The sequence below is a fragment of the Carassius auratus genome, chromosome 44 (assembly GCF_003368295.1).
Source record: "Carassius auratus strain Wakin chromosome 44, ASM336829v1, whole genome shotgun sequence".
Classification (NCBI taxonomy): Eukaryota; Metazoa; Chordata; class Actinopteri; order Cypriniformes; family Cyprinidae; genus Carassius; species Carassius auratus.
In genome coordinates, this window is record NC_039286.1 from 13341480 (window position 1) to 13366837 (window position 25358).

Here is a 25358-nt window from a genome sequence, read left to right on the forward strand (position 1 = left end):
ATTAACGAATAATATTTATTGTAGCATAAAAAAGTTGACGTTGATTCTGAGGTAATTTTTACGTCAGAACACAAGAGCAGTAAAACGAGGACTGAAAGTACAGCAGAATCGCTGTTTTCAGCAGCATGAGCTCTTACTATTCTGTCTAATTTCTGTTGAATTGTTTCAGTTATCTTTTGTTTGTGTGTGTGTGTGTGTGTGTGTGTGTGTGTGTGTGTGTGCGTGCGTGAATCCCGATTAAACAGGGGGAACTGAATGAGGAGTTTGTCAACTTTAACCCGCCGCAGACAGTCGGAGAAATGCGCGCTTTATATCTCTTACCAAGAGGAAGGAACCGCTAGATCCGCCCCTGCCCAGTGCAGATCCGCCTGGGTCTTGTCTTTTAAATAAAGGTGCTTTTGTTATGATGATCACAGACCCGTGTAGTTTGATTTCTGAGAGGTTATTTTGTGGTCTTATATGATGGCAGAGAGCTCTTGTGTGTCTGGGAGCCCTCAGCCCTTGATGTCTCTGGCCCTCAGCGGAGAATGGACTGCACTGGAACAGAAACTCAAGACACTGGAGAAAGAAGATCCAGAGATCTTCCAAATTGACGAGGTGAGATGCACTGCAGGTGCTTTTTATTGCATGTTTAAAAATAGACTTCAGTTATGAAAAAAAATAGAGAGAGATTTATGTTTGAATTCATAATAATGTATTATGGCTGTTATAGAATAGTTTAAACACTATAATATATATAAGAGTTAAAATTAACAATATTAATTAAAATATAGTAAATAATATATTTAAAATGTTTATATATATATATATATATATATATATATATATATATATATATATATATATATATATATGTTTATATGTTTATGTGTGTGTATAAATAAAGTTAATGTTTATTAATTTAATGGATTTTAATTAGTTTATATATTAGTCTAGTATTGAAATTGAACTAGATGAAAAGTATTGTTATTAATTTTGAATTATTAACATTTATTAAATACATTATTTATAAATAGTTGAAATTAAGCAAATTTACATATATTACATTCAAGCGCTTATTGCTATACATGTTAAGTAATTTATTTAATGTTTTAATTAGTCTAGTTAAATTTAAATTTTTGTATATTTCATTTATTTACTTCAAGTCAAATGTATGTTCAATCAATAAACATTTATTGTATGTACATGTTTATATCTCTCTTTTCATATAACATTTTCTGGCTTTTGCTGTTTTACAATGCAAACCAATGTATTAACAATTCTGAATCATTTCTCTCTGCAGTGAAATATTGACTATGTTCACTTGTTCTCCCACAGGAGTCTGGATTGAGCCTCCTGATGGTCGCGGTGCGAGAGAGCCATCAGTCTATCATTGAAAGGTTGCTGGAGCTGGGGGTCAATCCAAGTGACAAAACAAAGGTAGGAGTTTCCCATCGTCTGGAATCATGTCTTAACTTAAATAACTCCCACTCCTGTGAGACAAAACCAGCACTCGCCACTTAATGCAGATGATATTCATTAGTAGCAGGCAATTAAGCTTTTAATGGAACAGTTCAGGTTTAGTGATTTACAGTTTTTTTCAGTCGCTAACAAGCATTTGTCCAAGCAGTTGTCACATTTTCAAAACTCTAAACACAATTGACACAGCATCGGTCTATTGTGGCCATACCATTCACACATTTCATGTCGTTTTCACACAATATGGAGTCATTGAACACATTTCCACAATGCTTACATTTTCTGAACAGACAAGCTATACCTCCCAACAAAATTATGGATCGTTTTTGTAGTATTTACAAATGTTAACACACAACATCCCACAATAACAAAAACAATGTTCCAAACCTTAGATACAGTATAAAAACCTTCTGCATTGATATCAGTTCAAAAACAATATTTCTTAGCTGATTTATGTTGTGTAAATTGGGCCAACCACAGCTGATTCCAATCTGGCTTAGACTCAATGGCAGGGCTTATTTTTTTCTATTACATTGACACTTATACAATAAAAGGGGGACTTTGAAGAGTGATGTTTTTGGAAACAGAAACAGAAAAAGACAAATACTGTAATGTATGGACGAGGAAGAGTAAGAGCAAGGGGCCCAGGGAGAAGAGCAGGCCCAGTGAGAGGAGCAGGAGCAGTGAGAGGATCAGTGAGAGATGCAGTGAGAGGAGCAGGAGCAGTGAGAGGATCAGTGAGAGATGCAGTGAGAGGAGCAGGAGCAGTGAGAGGATCAGTGAGAGATGCAGTGAGAGGAGCAGTGAGAGATGCAGTGAGAGGAGCAGTGAGAGATGCAGTGAGAGGAGCAGTGAGAGATGCAGTGAGAGGAGCAGGAGCAGTGAGAGGATCAGTGAGAGGAGCAGGAGCAGTGAGAGGATCAGTGAGAGATGCAGTGAGAGGAGCAGGAGCAGTGAGAGGATCAGTGAGAGATGCAGTGAGAGGAGCAGGAGCAGTGAGAGGATCAGTGAGAGATGCAGTGAGAGGAGCAGGAGCAGTGAGAGGATCAGTGAGAGATGCAGTGAGAGGAGCAGTGAGAGATGCAGTGAGAGGAGCAGTGAGAGATGCAGTGAGAGGAGCAGGAGCAGTGAGAGGATCAGTGAGAGGAGCAGGAGCAGTGAGAGGATCAGTGAGAGATGCAGTGAGAGGAGCAGGAGCAGTGAGAGGATCAGTGAGAGATGCAGTGAGAGGAGCAGGAGCAGTGAGAGGATCAGTGAGAGATGCAGTGAGAGGAGCAGGAGCAGTGAGAGGATCAGTGAGAGATGCAGTGAGAGGAGCAGTGAGAGATGCAGTGAGAGGAGCAGTGAGAGATGCAGTGAGAGGAGCAGGAGCAGTGAGAGGAGCAGTGAGAGGAGCAGGAGCAGTGAGAGGATCAGTGAGAGATGCAGTGAGAGGAGCAGGAGCAGTGAGAGGAGCAGTGAGAGATGCAGTGAGAGGAGCAGGAGCAGTGAGAGGAGCAGTGAGATGAGCAGTGAGAGGAGCAGGAGCAGTGAGAGATGCAGTGAGAGATGTGTGAGAGGAGCAGTGAGCGATTGTTTTTATTCCTACCCCCCCCCCCTTTTTTTATCTGGGCTTTTTGCTGTTGTTGTTTTTTTGTTCAGAATGCTCTTATGTGTTTCATTGATATTTTGTTCACTGTAAGCAAAACTGTTGAACCTGTTCTGTTCTATCATACCGTGTTTCTACTGTACCTCCTGCAGTAAACAGTAAAGGAAAAAAAATAGCTTTTTACTGGAATGCTTTTGAATGTGAACATTACTGTACATTTGGACATACAGTTCCTAACCAAGAAATTTAGTGTAAAACAGTGAATTGCATGTTTTGCATGCAAATACCTGTAAAACTGAGACTGAAAAGTCTATGCAGTTTTTGTAACGTCAACAATAGCCAATATTTTAAAACCTGGTGTACTTTGATTGACTGCATATACCTTGTGAGGTGAAAACAATTGTTATTCTTTGACAGAATAATTTAATATTGAGTCAGATTTCCAGTGTTTTGGTAAAGTTGGTGTGTGCAGAGAAAGGTGTGCTCTATTTTGAAATGAAGATTTAGTATATATTTAACAAAATGTGTTTTTGAGAAGAAAATTATCCATTCGGCCAATTGTGTTTTGTAGGTGTGAGTCTGTGTTAAGAGTTTAGAAAAAGTATCTGAAGTATGGTTAAGCGCTTGTTAGCGATTTAAAAAAACTGTAAATTCTGAAGCAAAGCTGTTAGGTTGTTTGCTATGTGACAAATTCACCCCAAAATGCAAATTTTCTGAGAGTGTCCTTACCCTCAGGCCGTCCAAGTCAAGTCAAGTCAAGTCACCTTTATTTATATAGCATTTTAAACAAAATGCATTGCGTCAAAACAACTGAACAACATTCATTAGGAAAACAGTGTGTCAATAATGCAAAATGATAGTTAAAGGCAGTTCATCATTGAATTCAGTGATGTCATCTCTGTTCAGTTAAATAGTGTCTGTGCATTTATTTGCAATCAAGTCAACGATATCGCTGTATATGAAGTGACCCCAACTAAGCAAACCAGAGGCGACAGCGGGAAGGAACAGAAAATCCATCGGTGACAGAATGGAGAAAAAAACTTTGGGAGAAACCAGGCTCAGTTGGGGGGCCAGTTCTCCTCTGACCAGACGAAACCAGTAGTTCAATTCCAGGCTGCAGCAAAGTCAGATTGTGCAGAAGAATCATCTGTGGTCTTGTCCTGGTGGTCCTCTGAGACAAGGTCTTTACAGGGGATCTGTATCTGGGGCTCTAGTTGTCCTGGTCTCCGCTGTCTTTCAGGGATGTAGAGGTCCTTTCTAGGTGCTGATCCACCATCTGGTCTGGATACGTACTGGATCCGGGTGACTGCAGTGACCCTCTGATCTGGATATAGACTGGATCTGGTGGCTATGGTGACCTCAGAATAAGAGAGAAACAGACAAATATTAGCGTAAATGCCATTCTTCTAATGATGTAGCAAGTACATAGGGTGTTATGTGAAGTGTTCCCGGTTCCGGTTTACCTAATTAATGCAGCCTAAAAATCCTTTCACAGATTTGGATATTAAAAGCATATTAGTATGTTATGTGTAAGCCAGGTTAAAGAGATGGGTCTTTAATCTAGATTTAAACTGCAAGAGTGTGTCTGCCTCCCGAACAACGTTAGGTAGGTTATTCCAGAGTTTAGGCGCCAAATAGGAAAAGGATCTGCTGCCCGCAGTTGATTTTGATATTCCAGGTATAATCAAATTGCCTGAATTTTGAGAACGCAGCGTACATAGAGGATTATAATGCAAAAGGAGCTCATTCAAATACTGAGGTGCTAAACCATTCAGGGCTTTTTTAAGTAATAAGCAATATTTTAAAATCTATACGATATTTGATAGGGAGCCAGTGAAGTGTGGACAGGACCGGGCTAATATGGTCATACTTCCTGGTTCTAGTAAGAACTCTTGCTGCTGCATTTTGTACTAGCTGTAGTTTCTTTACTAAGCGTGCAGAACAACCATCCAATAAAGCATTACAATAATCCAACCTTGAGGTCATAAATGCATGGATTAACATTTCTGCATTTGACATTGAGAGCATAGGCCGTAATTTAGATATATTTTTGAGATGGAAAAATGCAGTTTTACAAATGCTAGAAACGTGACTTTCTAACGAAAGATTGCGCTCAAATAGCACACCTAGGTTCCTAACTGATGACGAAGAATTGACAGAGCAACCATCAAGTCTTAGACAGTGTTCTAGGTTATTACAAGCAGAGTTTTTAGGTCCTATAATTAACACCTCTGTTTTTTTTTTCCAGAATTTAGCAGTAAGAAATTACTCAACATTCAGTTTTTTATATTAACTATGCATTCCATTAGTTTTTCATATTGGTGTGTTTCACCGGGCTGCGAAGGAATATAGAGTTGAGTATCATCAGCATAACAGTGAAAGCTAACACCATGTTTCCTGATGATATCTCCCAAGGGTAACATATAAAGCGTGAAGAGAAGCGGCCCTAGTACTGAGCCTTGAGGTACTCCATACTGCACTTGTGATCGATATGATACATCTTCATTCACTGCTACGAACTGATGGCGGTCATATAAGTACGATTTAAACCATGCTAATGCACTTCCATTGATGCCAACAAAGTGTTCAAGTCTATGCAAAATAATGTGTGGTCAATTGTGTCAAACGCAGCACTAAGATCCAATAAAACTAATAGAGAGATACAACCACGATCAGATGATAAGAGCAGATCATTTGTAACTCTAAGGAGAGCAGTCTCAGTACTATGATACGGTCTAAATCCTGACTGGAAATCCTCACATATACCATTTTTCTCTAAGAAGGAATGTAATTGTGAGGATACCACCTTTTCTAGTATCTTGGACAGAAAAGGGAGATTCGAGATTGGTCTATAATTAACTAGTTCTTTTGGGTCAAGTTGTGGTTTTTTGATGAGAGGCTTAATAACAGCCAGTTTGAAGGTTTTGGGGACATATCCTAATGACAATGAGGAATTAATAATAGTCAGAAGAGGATCTCTTACTTCTGGAAGCACCTCTTTTAGGAGCTTAGATGGTATAGGTTCTAACATACATGTTGTTGGTTTAGATGATTTAACAAGTTTATACAATTCTTCCTCTCCTATAGTAGAGAATGAGTGGAACTGTTCCTCAGGGGGTCTATAGTGCACTGTCTGATGTGATACTGTAGCTGACGGCTGAATGGTTGCAATTTTATCTCTAATAGTATTGGTTTTTAGAAGTAAAGTAGTTCATAAAGTCATTACTGCTGTGGTGTTGGGAAATGTCAACACTTGTTGAGGCTTTATTTTTCGTTAATTTAGCCACTGTGTTGAATAAATACCTGGGATTATGTTTGTTTTCTTCTAAAAGAAACTTTATTTAAAGTGCTAGAAAAGAGAAAGTCCATAGTTTCTGTTACATCATCAAGTTGTTCTGAGGTTTTGGATATGCTAAGGAATTTGGATACATCAGGAAGATAACTTAAAAAGCAGTCTTTTGTGGTAGATGTGATGTTTCTTCCATACTTGTAGCATGAAGTAGAATTTACGATTTTGGCTATATGAAGTTTGCACAGAACTAAATAATGATCTGAGATATCATCACTTGGCTGAATAATTTCAACACTATCAACATCAATTCCATGTGACAGTATTAAATCTAGAGTATGATTTCGACAATGAGTAGGTCCTGAAACCTGTTGTCTAACACCAATAGAGTTAACAATGTCTATAAATGCTGATCCCAATGCCTCTTTTTCAATATCAACATGGATATTAAAATCACCAACTATTAAGACTTTATCTGCAGCCAGAACTAACTCGGATGTAAAATCACCAAACTCTTTAATAAAGTCTGTATGGTGGCCTGGTGGCCTGTATACAGTAGCCAGTACAAACATAACAGAGGATTTATCATTAACATTTGTTTCTCTGGATAATGTTATATGAAGCATCATTACTTCAAACGAGTTATACTTGAAGCCTGCCCTCTGAGAAATCCTGAAAACGTTGTTATAAATTGAAGCAGCTCCTCCCCCTTTGCCTTTTAGACGCGGCTCATGTTTATAACAGTAATCTTTGGGGGTGGACTCATTTAAAATAATGCAATCATCAGGTTTTAGCCAGGTTTCTGTCAAACAGAGTACATCTATATTATGATCAGTGATCATATTATTTACAAAAAGTGTTTTCGTAGAAATGGATCTGATATTCAATAAGCCAATCTTTATCATTTGTTTATCCATATTGCATCTGTTTTTATTTGTTGAACCTCAATTAAATTGTTTGCCTTAACTTGGTTTGGACGTTTTTTGTATTTTCTAGTTCGGGGAACAGACACAGTCTCTATAGTGTGATATCTAGGTGAAAGAGTCTCTATGTGATGAGAATTAACTGACCTCTGTGACGGGAGGCAGCTAGCAGACGGTCGGTTTAGCCAGTCTGTCTGCTTCCTGACCTGGGCCCCAGTTAGTTTAGTATAAACTCTTAAACTCATACTTAAAAGACTATTTGCCATATTTCTAGAGAGAAGAGTGGCGCCACCCCAGGAGGGATGAAGACCATCTCTTTTCAACAGGTCAGGTCTGCCCCAAAAGCTCGTCCAATTGTCTATGAAACCTATGTTATTCTGTGGGCACCACTTAGACATCCAGCCATTGAGTGATGACAATCTGCTATGCATCTCGTCACCACGGTAAGCAGGGAGGGGACCAGAGCATATTACAGTGTCTGACATCGTGCTTGCAAGTTCACACACCTCTTTAATGTTATTTTTAGTGATCTCCGACTGGCGAAGTCGAACATCATTAGCGCCGGCATGAATAACAATCTTACTGTATTTACGTTTAGCATTAGACAGCACTTTTAAATTTGCCAAGATGTCAGGCGCTCTAGCTCTCGGTAAACATTTGACTATGGTGCCTGGTGTCTCTATATTCACGTTCCATACAATAGAATCACCAATAACTAGAGCACTTTCATCAGGTTTCTCAGTGGGAGAACCTGTTTAATGTTTTGATCGGAACAGAAGAGCGGTGTTTTGACCCACGACTACGCTGCCTCACCATCACCCAGTTGCCCTGCTGCAGGGGCTCTGTTTCCGGAACCGAACAATGTACAGGAATCCCTGAGCTAGACTCCTCCAAAGCCGTATCTAGTGCCCTAACATTCTTACTGTCCTCAATTAAAGTTTGGATGCGTGTCTCTAATTCTGAAATCTTCTCTGTCACCCTAAGTATTTCCCTGTATTTATCACATGTGAATCCCTCATCAGCGACAGAGATAGATAAACTTTACATGTGGCAAGAGGTGCAAATAACAATTGCAGGAGAAGCCATTACTCACAGTGCTTGATGAAATATTCTTACTGCGGTTGTTTGATGAAAAACGAGCTACGATTAGCTACAGAAGGTCAACAGGAAGTAGAGGAAACACCGTCCAACAGTGACACCAACCGGCTAAATATGTAGGATATAGAAGAGTTTCTTTCTTCGTCTGAACAGATTTGGAGAAATGTAGCATTTCATCAATTGCTCACCCATGCATCCTCTGCAGTGAATGGGTGCCGTCAGAATGAGAGTCCAAATAGCTGATAAAAACATCACAAGTAGTCCACACCACTCCAGTTCAGCAGTTAGCATATTGAGAAGTAAAAAGCTGCATGTTTGTAAGAAAACAAATCATTAACTTTTAACTGTTGCTTCTAGCGAAAATTTGACATCTATTTATCATCTCGATTTCTCCAGTGAAAAAGTCCTCTTGTCTGAATCAGGAGACAAATTTGTATAGATCAAGCACTGTTTACAAGTGAAAGCAGTCCAAAAGAGCTCTAAACAAATATTATGATGAATTTTGATGTGAGAGAAAACAGGAGATGGACTTTTATTTTTACTGGAGGAGGTGTTACTATGGATTATGGACTCATATTTAGCCGTTTGAAGTTAAAAACATCTTGATTTGTTTCTGACAAACACGCAGCTTTTTGCTTCACAAGACATTAATAAATGAACTGGATTTTTGTAGATTATTGTGATGTTTTTATACGCTGTTTGGACTCTCATTCTGCTGGCACCCATTCACTGCAGAGCATCCATTGTTGAGCAAGTGATGCAATACTACATTTCTTCAAATCTGATGAAGAAACATCTTGGATGGCCTGAGGGTGAGGAAAATTTCAGCAACTACAGGTGCATTTCAATAAATTAGAATATCTAAGAAAAATTCATTTATTTCAGTAATAAAACTCAAATTCATGTATAATAAATTAAATTTGTGTATACTCGTGTATAATAAACAAATTCAATGCACACAGACTGAAGTAGTCTTTGGTTCTTTTAATTGTGATGATTTTGGCTCACATTTAACAAAAACTCACCAATTCACTCAATCTCAACAAATTAGAATAAAGTGACATGCTAAACAGCTAATCACCTTCAAAATTATCTCTCAGTTTGGTACACAATCACTAGGCTACACAGACAGAATCTATGGGTTATTGTCAAGAGGAAGATGAGAAACAAGAGACCAAAAAATGCAGATGAGCTGAAGGCCACTGTCAAAGAAACCTGTCCTTCCAGACCACCTCAGCAGTGCCACAAACTGATCTCCTCCATGCCACGCCGAATTGAGACAGTAACCAAATCAAAAGGAGTCCCTACCAAGTATTGAGTACATGTACAGTAAATTAACATACTTTCCAGAAGAGCAACAATTAACAATTTTATTGGTCTTATGAAGTATTGTAATTTTTTGAGATTGAGTGAATAGGTGGGTTTTTGTTAAATGTGAGCCAAAACCATCACAATTAAAAGAACCAAAGACTTAAACTACTTCAGTCTGTGTGCATTGAATTTATTTAATACACAAGTTTCTGCACTGTGTTCTTTCTTGGCCAGTGCTGCATTGTTGTCAGTCCAGGAGAGTCCACTACAGTTGTGTCATCCAAAAGTATAATGAGGAGGTCGGAGTTGTGTGACGGTGTGAAGTCATGTGTCAGCAGAGTGCAGAGGATGGGGTGGGGGTGGGGGCATGTGTTCAGTGTGATGGTGATGGATGTGTTGCTGCCGACCCGTACTGCCTAATGTCTTCCAGTCAGAATGTCCGAACAACGAACTGCTGAGCCACAGCTGGACCAGTTTGTGAATGAGTTGTTGATGGATGATTGTGTTGAATCCTGAGCTGAAGTCTGTGAACAGCACTTCATGAGAATAGGAGTAAGTGCAACTAGGTGGTAGTCATTAAAGCTGGATGGAGAAGGCTTCTTCGGGACCAGAATGATTGTGGTAGCTTTGAAGCACGTGGGGACAACAGTCTGACTTGAGTTCAGGTTAAAATACATGAATGTTGTCAGTGCCTGAAGCTTTGTGTGTGTTGATCCTGCTGAGGGATCTGAGGGGAAGTCGTGGCCTAGTGGTTAGAGAGTATGACTCCGAACCCTAAGGTTGTGGTTTCAACTCTTGGGCCTGCAATACCATGACGTAGGTGCCCTTGAGCAAGGCACCAAACCCAAATGGCTGCCCACTACTCCGGGTGTGTGTTCATTGTGTTTGTGTGTGTTCACTGCTGTGTGTGTGCAGTTTGGATGGGTGAATTCTGAGTATTGGTCACCATACTTGGCTGCATGTCACGTCTCCTCACTTTCACTTTCATGCTGTCTGGGGACAGCATCATCACCTGGTCACCGGGAGGAGATGGAGTCTTTTGTGCAGTGGTGCTGTTTTGTTCCTCCAAGCGAGTGAAGAAGTCATTCAGCAGGGAGATGGTGCTGTCACAGGTCAGTGGTGGGGGCTTGTAGTCTGTAATGGTCTTTATCACCTGCCACAGAGTGTCTCTGCTGTCACTGAATCAATGGCCTATCCTCTTGGAGCACTGTCTCTTAGCCTCTCTGATGCCGCAGTATAGGTTGACCATAGCTGGCCTTAGGCCCACCTCATCTCCAGGTCTGAAGACAGCGTTCCGCATCTTCAGGAGTCTGTAGACCTCCCCTGTCATCCACGGCTTCTGATTGGCCTGGACAGTGATGGTCTTTGTGACTGTTACATCATCAATACACTTGGTGATGTAGGCAGTGACAGTCTTTGTGTTTCTAAGCCCAAACTGCTTCTGCCACAGTTCAGTTACCATGGAAACTCTCCTGCAAATTCAAGGTGATAATAATGTTTCAGAATAATGATGGCCAACTAGAATAGTGCTAGTGGTTATGTTTCTATTGTTTTCTATTGGTTCACCACACTATAGTTACAGTAGCATTAGCATGTTCCCTACTGTAAATGGCTCAAATTAGTTAACATTTCTCTCTTGACAGGATGGCATAAAAATTTCCAATACCAAAAATTAATTACTAACTGCCTGATTCAGAGAATCAACATTAATGCTGTGGGAATGTGGGTGCAAACTATATTTTCAGTTGTAGCATGCTATTTTGTGCGTTTAAATGAATGGGCGACTGCAGGCATCCTTTTTCCATTTGCTCACAAACTTACAAGATCTGTGGTCATTCAGTTACACTTGGCTATCCCGCTGGAATGTCTGTCCAGCTGCGCATGTGTGTAAAGGTGATTCACTGAACCATTGGAGTCAATTTGTGTCAGTAACTCTAAGCTTGGTTAACCTCTACAAACATTATAGTCAGGGGTGCACATAAGTGGTCCGCAGGTCCGCATGCGCGGGCAAAATAAAAAATGTGTTGTATAAATATGTTCTGACAGGTCATTTGCGTACCAACATGGTTGACAGCTGTTAATACACAATTACCATTTTAGATCAGAAATTGTACTAAATAAGTTTTATTTTCAACCTGAAAGCATACATCTAGGCTATGCAATGGCGTTTTCAAAGCACAATACAAAACTGTGACATGCATCCACTGACGCTCTTTAATCAACAGCAGTGCTAAATCCGGAAGCGCGTATATTTACTTGCCCGTAACCTGCCAAAATAAAAGCCTGCTGATTTTAAGTTTGAATATGATGAAAATGCTTTTATTCATTTTCAGACGCTTTTATTCAAAGTGACTTAAAATGGGGGAATACCTAAAGTCATTCTTCTTAAAGAGGCAAACAAAGAAAGTAGTAAGGCAAGGCAAGGCAAGTTTATTTATATAGCACGTTTCGTACACAATGGTAATGCAAAGTGCTTTACATAAAAGAAAGTAAAATAATCATGAAGAAAAATAATAACAAAATTAAAACAAGCAATTTTAAAACTTTTAAAATGATTAAAAAATTTACTTTAAAATGAATTTAAAAACAGAAAATGATTTAAAAAAACAACAAAAAAAAAAAACAGTGAAAATATAGTGCAATCAGTTCGGACATTCAATAAATGCACAGCTAAACAGATGGGTTTTGAGTCTAGATTTAAATGTGACTAGTGTTTTAGCACATCTGATCTCTTCTGGAAGCTGATTCCAACTGCAGGCGGCATAGTAACTAAAGGTGGACCCCCTTGTTTTGTGTGAACACTTGGTATTTCTAACTGACTTGATCCTAATGATCTGAGTGCTCTGTTAGGTTTATATTCAGTGAACATATCTGCAATATATTTCGGTCCTAGGTCATTTAGTGAATTATATACAAGTAAAAGTACTTTAAAATCAATCCTAAACTTAACTGGAAGCCAGTGTAAGGAGCTAAGGACTGGTGGGATATGCTCAGATTTTCTGGTTCTAGTCAGAATCTTGGCAGCAGCGTTCTGGATGAGCTGCAGCTCTCTAATGGTCTTTTTGGGAAGGCCGGTGAGGAGCAAATTACAATAGTCCACCCTGCTGGTGACAAAGGCATGAACAAGTTTCTCCAAGTCTTGACTTGAAACAAAACATCTAATTCTTGCAATGTTTTTTAGATGATAGTATGCTGATTTAGTTACTGCTTTGACATGACTACTGAAACTGAGGTCTGTCTCCAGAATCACACCAAGATTCCTGACTTGATTTTTAGTTGTTTGACCCCTAGAGTCAAGGTATGCATTCACCTTGAACACTTCATCTTTGTTTCCAAATGCAATGACTTCAGTTTTTTCCTTATTTAACTGAAGATAGTTCTGGCACATCCAACTATTAATTTCATCAATGCATTGGCAGAGGGAGTCAATGGGGCTGTAGTCATTTGGAGATAAGGCTAGGAAAATCTGGGTATCATCAGCATAGCTGTGATAGGCAATTTGGTTCTTTCTCATTATTTGACTTAGTGGAAGCATATACAGGCTAAACAAGAGCAGTGCAAGAATTGAGCCTTGTGGGACTCCGCATGTCATGGACGTCCACTTAGACTTATGCTCTCCTATACTCACATAATAGCCTCTCCCTTGTAAGTATGACCCGAACCATTTGAGTGCCATCCCAGAAAGCGCGATCCAGTTTTCCAGTCTCTCTAGTAGTATGTTATGATCGACAGTGTCAAACGCAGCACTGAGATCTAGCAATACCAGCACTGATATTTTGCCAGAGTCACAATTTCAGCGAATTTCATTTATTATCTTAATGAGTGCTGTCTCTGTGCTGTGATGCAGTCGGAAACCAGATTGAAAATTGTCCAGGTATCCATTTGAGTTTAAGTATTTGTTCATCTGATTAAAAACTACCTTTTCTATAATTGTCCCTATAAAAGGAAGATTAAATATTGGTCTGAAATTGCTCAAAATTGTGTTATCAAGATTTGTCTTTTTCAGGAGGAGCTTTACAGCTGCAATTTTTAGAGAGTTTGGAAATGACCCAGAAAGAAGTGAGGCATTCACCACTTCTAAGAGATCTGCTTTTAAGCAGTCAAGCACATTTTTGAAATCAACAGAGTCTGCAGAAATGCTTGGTGTTAAAGATATAGCCTCCATAAATAGTACACTTGTGTTCTCGTTTATGCATCTCCTTCTGACAGAGACAGATCTAAGTTTCAGTGGTAGCAGAGATCAGTATATCAAAGAAAATACAGAAGTGATCAGATAGTGCTACGTCCTTAGTAACAATGGATGAAATGTTTAGACCTCTACTGATGATTAGATCTAGAGTGTTTCCACCTTTGTGTGTGGGTCCATGCACATGCTGAATCAGGTCAAAAGTGTTTAGAACCGTTATCATTTCTTTTGTAGTTTTGTTTTCTGCATTATCTATGTGAATATTAAAATTCCCTGCAATTGCAAAACAGTCAAACTCTGAGGAAATTATTGATAACATTTCTGTAGAGTGTTTTAGAGGCCTGTAAATAACAATAAACAGAATGCGTGGAGCACCTTTCAGCACAATCCCTAGATATTCAAAAGACAATTACTGACCAAATGACACTTGTTTTTATTGATAGACATCTTTAAATATAGCAGCTACACCCCACCTCTCCTAACAGTCCTGCAAACACTCATGTAAGTGAAGTAAGGAGGGGCTGCTTCATTTAGGATTGTTGCATTGCAGCTGTCTTCAAGCCATGTTTCATTTAGAAACATAAAATCCAGATTGATTTATTTTTTAGTGAGCGAATGTTTAAAAGTGCTAACTTGATGACAGTGCTTTGTGTCTTTACATCAATCTTAGTTTGATGCATAATAGGCCGCAGATTAGATGAGTTTGCCCTTCGGCTTGAGAAGGCCTTAGACTTTCTATCACATGATAAAACTGAAATAGAGAAAGCTACAGGCACACTGGGTTCCTGCTTGTTCTGTAAACATTTGTGAATGTTGGTGCTATTATAGCGGGGACCCAACACATATCACTGAGAGCTGCTATCAGTTGTTTTTGGTTCACCTTCAGCAGATAGAGGGTTTGGGCCCTGGCGTTGTGGCAGCGGTCGGAGAGCTCTCATAGGAACAGGGCCCACAGTCTTTGGTGGTTGGGGGGCCCGCCTTTTTTTAGTTGATATCTGCGGTCTAGCAGTGAATGAGTGAGAGAGTTTAGTCCCAGCATACACCAATTCCTCCATTTTCTGTGAGAAGCACAGAAGTGGAGATGCTGGAGAGAGTGATAATGTGTCTGGTGAGATGGGCTGTGTCTCTGGTGTTTCCGGTGGCTGTGATGTGTTGTCCTGGCTTCCCTGGCTGTTTTCCAGTAAGTCGTCCTTGGGTGCTGAATCTTGTAGCTGTTTTGATACATCACAGTCAGTCTGTGAGGAGCTCTGTGGGCAGGGCTCAGCCGGGATAGTGTCTATCAGCAGTGTTTGTTTTGGCTGCATGGTGTTATCAGTGTCCTTGTGGGATATGGCAACCACATGATGACTCGGTGTGTGCTGAATGGATTGACACACTCTGCTGAAGGATGACGAAGGGAGAAGTAGATATTGTCCTTAAGCACTCTAGCACCAAGTTTGTTTGGGTGGAGGCCATCCGGTTTAAACAGTTGTCTATGGCCCCAGAAAAGATTGAAGTTGTCAATGAAATTCACTCCTTTTTTACTGCAAGATCTTTGTAGCCATGTGTTCAGCCCAAGCATCTTTGAAAACATATTTGTTCCCCTAGCTGGGAGTGGTCCACTGATGAACGACTGAACTTTGAGTCTTCGAAGTGTTCCAAAGAGTTCACTGAAGTACTTCTTAAGGAGTTCTGACTGCTCTTTCCGAATATCATTCTTCCCCACATGGATGATGATTTGATTTGTAGTCTTGTGCTTCATCAGAATGTTCTGAAGTTCTTTGTTCACATCAGAGACCGTTGCTTGAGGAAGGCAGCATGTTGTTGTAGTCCTGCTACGGATGTTTCTGATAACAGCGTCACACACTATCAGAGTCCTTGGCTCGGCTGCGCTCTGAGCTGAATACCGCTGTTTGCTCGTCCTTGAGCGCCTGTTAGTAGCGGTGTTAGCTGCTGGCTGATCCGATCCATGTTTAATCACATTTGGGGATTACTCACCCACATTTATTAATGCTTCAAATCTGTTCTCCAGATGTATAGGGGGTGGTAGAATACCAGTATTTACAAGCCTTGTCATAGTCGAATCTGGGGTAGAGGAAGCTATGGCAGCAATACAAGAAACTCGTGACAATCTGATGTCTTGTGTTCCTTTGGGTCTTATTCCCTGTTTGTGCCATCGATTAGTTTGGCGATCAGTTTCGGCTTGTTCGGCAGTTTCGGGTCCATGACTACAGTCTGCTGAGTGTTTTCCGTCTGTTTTGGAAGTCCAGAAAGTAACTTTGTTTCAAGAATCACAATCCTTTGTAGAAGTTTGCAGCAGTTCATGCAACAAGTAGATCCAACAGGAGGCATTTTTTCTCTCTTCTGTTTGAATGTAGGCAGTTGTTTTTCTGTCTCTGGAATTTAAGCTGCTGGCAGTGGGAGACAAAGTCTTCTTTTTTGTAGTATTATTCCTGTCCCAATGTTTTTAGTTTTAGCGTTTGTGCCCAAAAATCTGTTGTTTGAGCACTGTGCTGATCTGCTGAAGTAAAAATCTTAGAAAAATCAGAGAAAAGTACAGAAATAAGAAGCAAAGCACAGAGCAGTAAGCTAGAACGTCCGAACGGTAGCAAAGCCGGAAGCAGATTTTGTAGTAAATATTAGTATTTTATTTTTAAATTTACTATAAAATAAATGTATTTGTATTTAATACTATGACTGCCTTTTATTTTTAATAATATTATCACACACTGTTATTTAGTTTATTTACTATTATTATTATTATTTTTTAAACGAAATAAATAATGCGCATTAATATTATAACTTCATTAGTTCATTTTTTATAGTTTATTTAATGGGTCACGCTATATGTATATACAGCATGAGGACCAAACCAAATTTCCAGATTCTCTTATGAGAACCAGGCCGAAAAAATTATGTGCACCCCTGATTATAGTTTTATCCTTGACAGTCAGAAACACAAACTCTTTTGGTAACAGACAATGAGGTCAATACGGCACAAGACAAAATTGTCATCCATGAGCATTTATTTGATCAGAAATATAGTAAAAATTGTGAAATATTATTTACAATTAAATATTTTTTTTTATTTAATTTATTCCTGTGATCAAATCTGAAATTTCAGCATCATTACTCCAGTCCTTAGTGTCACATAATCCTTCAGAAATCATTCTAATGTTCTGATTTGCTAACATTCTAACATTTATAATTATTTTTGTTGAAAACAGTTTCATATTTGTGTGGAAAAAAATGTTTAATGTGGAGGGAAAAAAATAAAAAATCTTACTGGTCCCAAACATTTGACCAAAAGTGTATATTAGATACATATTATACCTATTTTGCATTAAAATGTACATTAAACCTAAGAAAAACCCAAGTAAAGGAATACATCTTGACAGATATTTTAAGCACAGAATACAAATAATGACTACTCACACTAAAAAGTTACACTCATGTGTTTAATAATATTTAATGTATGAATAAATAATGTTTTTATTTATCAGGATGGTAGATCAGCATTACACATCGCTGCAGCTCACTCCAAAGAAGAGATTGTCAAACTACTGGCCAGTAAAACTGATCCCAATTTACCAGCAGGGGTAAGATGTTCAGTTTACTTTTATTTTCACTCAATCACATTCAGCTCATTCTGAGATGTGTTTTTGTGTAGTGAAAAAAACTAACAAACTGGGACAAATGTTTCAAATAGTTACATTTTTACATGCATAAATTATTTAATTGCATTAAACATTTAACTAAAAGTTAGTCAAATGTCTGCTTTGTGGCCTTTAGGCACACATTTCTTAGGGTTGCACATTTTTAATAATGTAAATCACATTATATTATGGTTAAACAGTCTTTCAATGTGATTATTCATGGACCTCTGAATGCATGACCATGACCAATATCAATAGGTCTCAAAAAACATTTCCTTTTTGTACAGGAAATGGGCTTGACTATTGAGTTATGTAAACAGTCTTCAATTGAGAAACATTTCCTAAGAATTACCACTTGAGTTTATCTTACTGAATAAATTTCCCAAGAATTTATCACAATTGTCCAGTTGTTTCCATATGTAGAAAAACATTTACAACAGTTAAAACATTTTTGTTTAAATATCATGAGGTTAACATTGTACTCAATTTGTGTCAAAGAACACCTCAGTATTAAATGTCCAAAAACAAATCACACATTGATTTTTTTTTATATATAGTATTTAATTCTCACACTGATTTAACTGAATTCCCATTCATGTTTAGCCCAATGATCAGTTGCCCCTGCACTACGCAGTGTCTCGACCGGCCGGAGGTCTCAGAGTCACGCAAACGCTGCTCCAGTTCAGCAGCAAAGATGCGCGTCTTACACCAGACAAGGTACAAAAGCACTGATCTCCCTCATTGATTCATATATGAGAAAAAATGCCCTCCAGAAGCTTGCATTCTGCAAGTGAACGGTGCATTGTAGTGCCATCCCAAAGAGGCACAAAATCCTGCCCAACTTTAACCATCTTCAAGAAACAGCTGAAGACACATCTCACCCATCTACAATTGACCCCCTAAAACTAACACTCTCTATTCTATTTCTGCTCTAACATATAAATACACACACACACACACACACACACACACACATATACATATATACAGCAAGAAGAAGAAACACCATTATGAATAAGTACTAGATTATCTTCACTACGAGATCAAATGTTCCTTGTCGTTCTCCTCTCTGTCCAGGACGGCTGCCTTCCACTGCTGCTGGCTGTTGAAGCGGGGAATGTTTTGATTGTTCGAGAACTCCTCTCCAACCAATCAGAGCCACAGCTCAGAGCCGTGAAGGCGGTAAGCATCACATGACATTCCAAACAAGGATGCAATAAAGTTTTTTTTTGTTTTTGTTTTTTTGCTATTTAAGTCAAATGAGTAACAGTAATGCAAAGTGCCTTTTCAAATTATTTCCAAATTCCATTTATGAAGTTAGCAAACAACGTTCTCGGTTGTCATAAGGAGTAATGAGATAAAAAGCTCTGAATGCAATGATTTAGCTGGTTTTAAGTGTTATCAGTGGACATTTAGAATTAACACTCATTTGTTACTAAGAAAGCTCTTTAGTCCTTAAATAGGTCAGTTCACTTTTTCTTTGTTTAGATCTTTTAAGCTATTCAAAAGTTTATTAAAATTGAGTTCACATGGAAAATGGTTCAGATTGGTGACATGACATGTGGTCAAGTATGGTGTCCTATACTCAGAATGTGTGCTCTGCATTTATTCCATCCAAGTGCACACACACAGCAGTCAGTAGTGAACAAATAAGCACACACACATAGTCACACTTCCGCATGGCGAGTAACAAGGAGAACAGGAGTGCATGAACAACAATAGTCTTTTAATCCAAAATATCCAGGAAATAAAACTTGGCAGATGTGAACACAGGAAACACTGGGGTTGACTGACATTCAATCTCCAACAAACACAAACTGAAAGGACTGGGGCTTTTAAACACAGGATAATGGGCAGGAATGAGGAAAATTAGCAAAAAGGGGAACACAGATGCATGGAATGACGAGTTAACCATCTAGGGTCTAAGGGGGTTTTGGGGGCCTGGAGTAGATTTGTCATGCCCTGATATTTGTGCTTTTTTCAGTTGATTATAAACATCTAAATGGCTAAAGTGTAGTCTCACTGTAATCAGCACAAATTGGACTATAATAATATGAGAGCAGCATGTATGTACATGATGGTGTTGTTGAGAAAACAAAGTTTATGAGTGGTTAGTGAAAATCTAAAAATGTTAAATCACTTGAATAAAGCAATAAAACACATACAGAATACTGGTTCCCGGGACTTTTGAGAACTGGAGCTTGTAGCCTAGAATTTGTCTTTCTAAATTATGTGAAAATCAGCTTCTTTACTCACTCACAGAAAACAATATATTGATTAAAATTTTCTAAGAAACTTTTTGTGTAGAAAGGGTCTATGCAAGAGGGCTTGAACTATCAGCCAGAGCCGGACAGTAACAGAGTACATTTACTTGAGTACAGTACTTAAGTACAATTTTGAGGGTAGGAGTCATGGTGGAGCCGACAGGTCAACAGGCCGAGGTGGAGTCCAGGCCTCGGAGGTGGAGTCATGGGAGTGAACAGAGGGGCTACCAGATGACAGGGGTGGAGGAGGCTGGAGTGGGTGGGAGCAGCCACTGGAGGGTACTTTCTAGCAGGACTGGACGAGGGAACCTAGGATGAAGGAGGGCTGGACAGAACCAGCGGAGACGACAGAGAACGGAGAGTGGGCTGTTCGATCTCCAGATCAGACACTTAGTCTATGATATTCCCCTCCTTGTTTCGGCACTTTCGCCCTACCATACTCAGCTCAGACACGGTGCAGGGGTGGAACTCCTCTTCGCACTCACACCGTCAGTGGCTTTCTCCCTAGTGGCAGGCAGTGTTGCCGGCTCACACACCTTGACTGAGATCAAGGCCTCCGGCTCCGCGGCAATCCTCAGCAATGTCGCTCTCTCTAGTGATGGCTCGTCGGTTGTGGTGGGTCCTGGCTCTCCATCAGCGGTTTGGGTCGGGAGTGGCATTGGTGATTAACTCCTGGGAACCGGCGGGGAATGGAGATCCATTTCTCGCCAGTGTCCATTCCACAAAGGCGTTGAATTCCGCTCGAGGACCATCTTCAGACGACGGTGCTCTGTGTCGTCTGGATAGTAGGTGAGATGGGCCATAGCCAGAAATAGTCTGGTATGACCCTCGAGTGATTTTTTTTCCCTGCTCCAGCAGGAGGATGATGTATTCAGGGTGAAGGAGGGGGTCCGTAGGACACAACGGAAAGAAAAACACTGGGAGAAAAACAGAAACCAGACAGGGGAAACACGCAATAAACTGTTTCGTTCAGAGATTCTGTCACACTTCCCTATGGTGAAGAATGAGGAGAACAGGAGTACACAAACAACAATAGTCTTTTAATCCAAAATATCCATGAAGTAATACTTGGCAGACAGGAAACACAGGGACTGATGTTCAATCTCCAACAAACACAAACTGAAAGGACAGGGGTTTTTAAGTTTTCAAATCCCAGCTAAGATGTCTTTGACGTTGTCTGTGGTTCAGCAAATTCCTTGACACATCTGTGTGTGGTGGCTCTTGATGCCTTAGCCCCAGTCTAAGTCCATTGCTTGTGAAGTTCACTCAAATTCTTGAATCAATTTAGCGTGACAGTCCTCATAAAGCTGTGTTTCTCTCGGTTGATTATGCATCTTTTTCTTCCACACTTTTTCGTTACACTCAACTTTCTGTTAACATGCTTGGATACAGCACTCTGGTGTACAGACAGCTTTTTTGGCAATGAATGTTTGTGTCTCACCCTCCTTGTGAAAGGTGTCAAATGATTGTCTTCTGTACAACTGTCAGCTCAGCAGTGTTCCCCATGATTGTGTAGCCTAGTGAACCAAACTGAGAAACCATTTTTGAAGGCTCAGGAAATCTTTGCAGGTGTTTTGTGTTGATTAGCTGATTGGCATGTCACCATATTCTAATTAGATGAGATATTGAATTGGTGGGTTTTTGTTATATGTGAGTCAAAATCATCACAATTAAAAGAACCAAAGACTTAAACAACTTCAGTCTGTGTGCAATGAATATATTTAATACACGATTTTCACAATTTCCTGAAATAACTTTTCCACAACATTCTAATTTATTGAGATGCACCTGTATCTGGTTTGCATTCTGATGGTTGAGTTATGTTTCCAGGCAAATGGCGACACGGCACTTCACATCTGTTGCAGACAGAAAGATGTTGAGATGGCCAAAGTCCTGGTGGAGTTCGGGGCGAATCCGGACTCTCAGAATGTAAGAACCTCTCTCTCTCTCTCTCTCTCTTTCTCTCTCTCTCACACACACACACACACACAAATTTTATTTAAAGGGACATAAACATTATAGATGCTGTTAAATACATATACAAAATCATGAACCAGTGGCATGCAATAGGTCTTCACTATATTGAGCATATTGCTTAGTTGGTATGGGTATAAATGACAATGTCTTTGCCATATATGTCGGCTGCCTATGATAGAGAAAGAGAACAAAGCACAGTACTTTGTTAGCCATTTAGCCCTCTTTCTGGGAATCCCAAGTTACTGAAGCCCTCTTACAACCAACTTGTGTGTGTCCTAAGCTGTCAAATATAAAAACAAGTAACCTATAACCTATGTCTGAAATGGTATTTAAGAGTTTTGACATTTAAAGAGTCATAAAAGTTTCCCCCTATTTGCAGCAATTTTAGTGCTTCAATTTAATAAATGAATATTAGAAATGTTGCCTTTGCAACTAAGTAAAATAAGATTTTCATGTTATATTTATATATTATTTCACTCATTTCAAATGTGATTCTACCCAGAGAAAAAAATATAATTGCTTAGATGCTGCACTTTCATAGTTCAGGAGACTAATAACTTTCATATTTTAGACATTACCTCAGATACTCTGATCTTCTGAGACATACAATAGACACATTATCATACAGACATCTGTTCCCACCTCTCAGTGAGCGAAAATGTGGGAAAACACCTCTCACATATGCACTGGTTCCTCCTCATCCTCTTCCTTCCCCTCACCCTTTCCTTGACCCAGCTCACTCAGAATGGTCAGTGGCAGAATATAATGTTCTACATGAATGCAAGTAATATTTACAGTCATGTTTGGAGTCATTTGAATTGTCTCAGGGTGACCGGTACAATGGTCTCAATTGTACAAGAAGTAGACTAAAAGGTGATAAAGATCCTAAGATGAATTTTGCCCGCTGTAGAGGGTGTGCCATTTCCCAGTCTCAAGTGGTGATAACTCTACATGATTAATGCAACTTCCAATTGTTAATTCCTGTTTCTATCTCAGGGGATTTTTGTCTTGTTTAAGGTACTAAAGGAAATGTTGCAAGAGGATCAGGGCCTTCTGTAGCAAGAATGATCCCACAGTTTGAAATGTGTCAATGCTATGTATTTATATATATTATATAAATATTATATATATATATATATATATATATATATATATATATATATATATATATATATATATATATATATATATATATATATATATATATTATAAAAGCTGGTTATGCATCTCACTCTTAAATTCATTTTTGAGAATTTGATGTCTTGTATTGATTTGATATCTTTGAATTGGCTATGTAATCAGCATAATACATATTTACCTGACTGTTAATAAATTGTTACATTTGATTCTATTCTGTTTTACTCTGTAATTATTGACTCTGGTATATTACACTGACATGGGTTATGTTCTCATGAGTCACCCTTTCCTTGTAATACCTGTGTCATACACATGTCATTATACAGAGTTGTGTCCTGATATGTCACAAAAACAAGAACACACACACACACATGCACATGCACACGCACACACACACACACACACACAGACACACACACACAAACACACAGAGGCTGAGATTATTTGCAACATGGAGACCAATAGGGAGAAACTGAGTTTTGCAAATTCACAGGACATTTGAGTCAATATTGTGCTGCTGTTTGAAACACAAATATTGTGTTTCCAATTCTGTTTGATTTCTCTAACTGGAATGGACAGAGTGAGCAAATTACCCAGCATGCCTTGTTTGTTGACAGAATGAATGGCAGACTCCTCTGCACATCGCCGCTCTGGAAGGAGACGAGAACATGCTGAAGTTTTTATACCACTGCAAGTCCAGTCCCAACATCTTAGACAAGGTGAGACAGAATACACAAAGAGAGGAAACATGCACGAGAAACAAGTATTTTTGAACAGTTGATTCAATTATAAAGATTTGTCCGTTTATCTACAAGATTCCCAAATGTTTTTATCAGTTGAAGCTTTGATGTGTATATTAATATTGTATAATACTATATACAGCTCTGGAAAACAATAAGTTTCTCTGGATTTACTAGAAGAGAGTTTGAGTAAAATGTTTATTTTTGTTTTATTCTATAAATGACTGATAACACTTTTCCAAATTTCCAAATAAAAATTATGTCTTTTAGAGCATTTTTAATTGCATAAATGAAAGCTGGTCAAAATAACAAATGTTTTCATTTACTGTGATTGAAAAAAATCTAGATTTCTTAACTCTTCTGAAGTTAAATCATTGGTAAACGTGTGTGGAAATATGGCATGTTTTTTTGTTATTTTGACCAAGACTGCTCTAAATGACAACATTTTAGTTTCAGGTTTTGAAGAGAGGTCATCAGTAGTGTACAGAATAAAACAAATTTCACTCAAACACATAATTATAAATTGTTAATCCAGAGAAACTGAGAATTGTCAAGTGGTATTTTACTTTTTTGTCAGAGCTGTATGTAAATTTCTCTCTCCTTTTTTTAAATTATTGTTTTTATATCTAAATACATTCAAATTGCCTTCAGGAAATTAAATAAAAGCAAACAAAATATTTCAATAATTTAACAATCTGCATGTTCACGGTTCACTGATCTCACATAACATGCAGGTAAGCATATCAAATATTTAATATTTTTCAGTAAGTGTTATTTATTTAGAAATTACATTTTTTAATCTTAATTTTATAGTAGCATTTTATTTTTATTTAAAAATATAATTTATTTTATGTTAATTATCAATGTTGTATTATTTTTTATAACATTTTGTGAGTTATTTTTTAGTTATTGTTTTTATGATTTTATTAATTTTCAGTTTTTTTTACAAGTATTCATTTTAATTTTAAATTTTTATGATTTAATAAATTTTCAGTACGTTTTTATTTCTATTATTTTACATTTTTGTTAGGCAATGTTTTCAGTAAGTGTATTATAAAAAAATGTTTTAGAATTTTGTAATTTTTAAAGTTTTTTATGATTGAATTCATTTTCAGAAAGCATTTTATTGTTTTTTATTTTATTGCACTTTTGTTGATTTGACTTAAAATTATTAGTTTGTTTCATGTCTCTCTTTCTCTTCTGTTTCAGATGGACAGAACACCTCTGCTCATCGCCGCAGAGCGGGGACACACCAGCGCAGTCGAGATCCTCACTGAAGGTTCAAGTCATCTGTGTTAGCAAGAACAAAGGTGATCCACTTTGCTTTAAGGGATCAAAAGAAATTCAATTAAGTATAAACTTCATCAACTGAACCTTAAAAATACTTAGAAAAACAGACTCAAATGAGCTCTCCTTCAATAAGTGTATTGAGGTTATAAATGAGTGAGGAGCAGCTCAGATCATTTGATATAAAAGATCTGCATACTTGTTGTGGCAAATTTAAGAAACGGTTTAGAAGTTGCTGTGAAACTCTGGAGGAGACACGTGATATAACTGGGGTCTGTTTCTCAGGAGATTTTCAGCAAACATTTACATTTGTTTTCAACTGAATATCATTGCTGTTTAGAATAAAAGCAATAATGTTCTGGAGGGCACATGAGATTTAACCAGTGAGTTTAGGTTTTGGTGCGTGCCAGTGGTCATCTTGTAGGCTAGCATAAGTACCTTGAATTTGATGCGAGCGGCTACTCG

General features: G+C 38.5%; 1 protein-coding gene across 1 annotated transcript; it reads left to right on the top strand.

Moving 5' to 3' along the window:
* Positions 1–277: 277 nt before the first annotated feature.
* On the top strand, positions 278–24905 carry LOC113061962 (ankyrin-1-like). The gene is made up of 8 exons (XM_026231469.1): positions 278–597; positions 1318–1419; positions 17336–17431; positions 18092–18205; positions 18566–18670; positions 21583–21681; positions 23484–23585; positions 24816–24905. Exons 1-8 carry the CDS (start codon positions 460–462, stop codon positions 24903–24905), a joined length of 846 nt encoding a protein of 281 aa, XP_026087254.1. The 5' UTR covers positions 278–459.
* Positions 24906–25358: the final 453 nt, after the last annotated feature.

Bases quoted from the DNA above. Each gene is read 5' to 3' on its own strand.
- LOC113061962 (XM_026231469.1), top strand. From the start codon at position 460: ATGATGGCAGAGAGCTCTTGTGTGTCTGGGAGCCCTCAGCCCTTGATG. The intron at 598-1,317 runs GTGAGATGCACT...GTTCTCCCACAG, and splicing joins AGATCTTCCAAATTGACGAG to GAGTCTGGATTGAGCCTCCT. The intron at 18,206-18,565 runs GTACAAAAGCAC...CTCTCTGTCCAG, and splicing joins CGCGTCTTACACCAGACAAG to GACGGCTGCCTTCCACTGCT.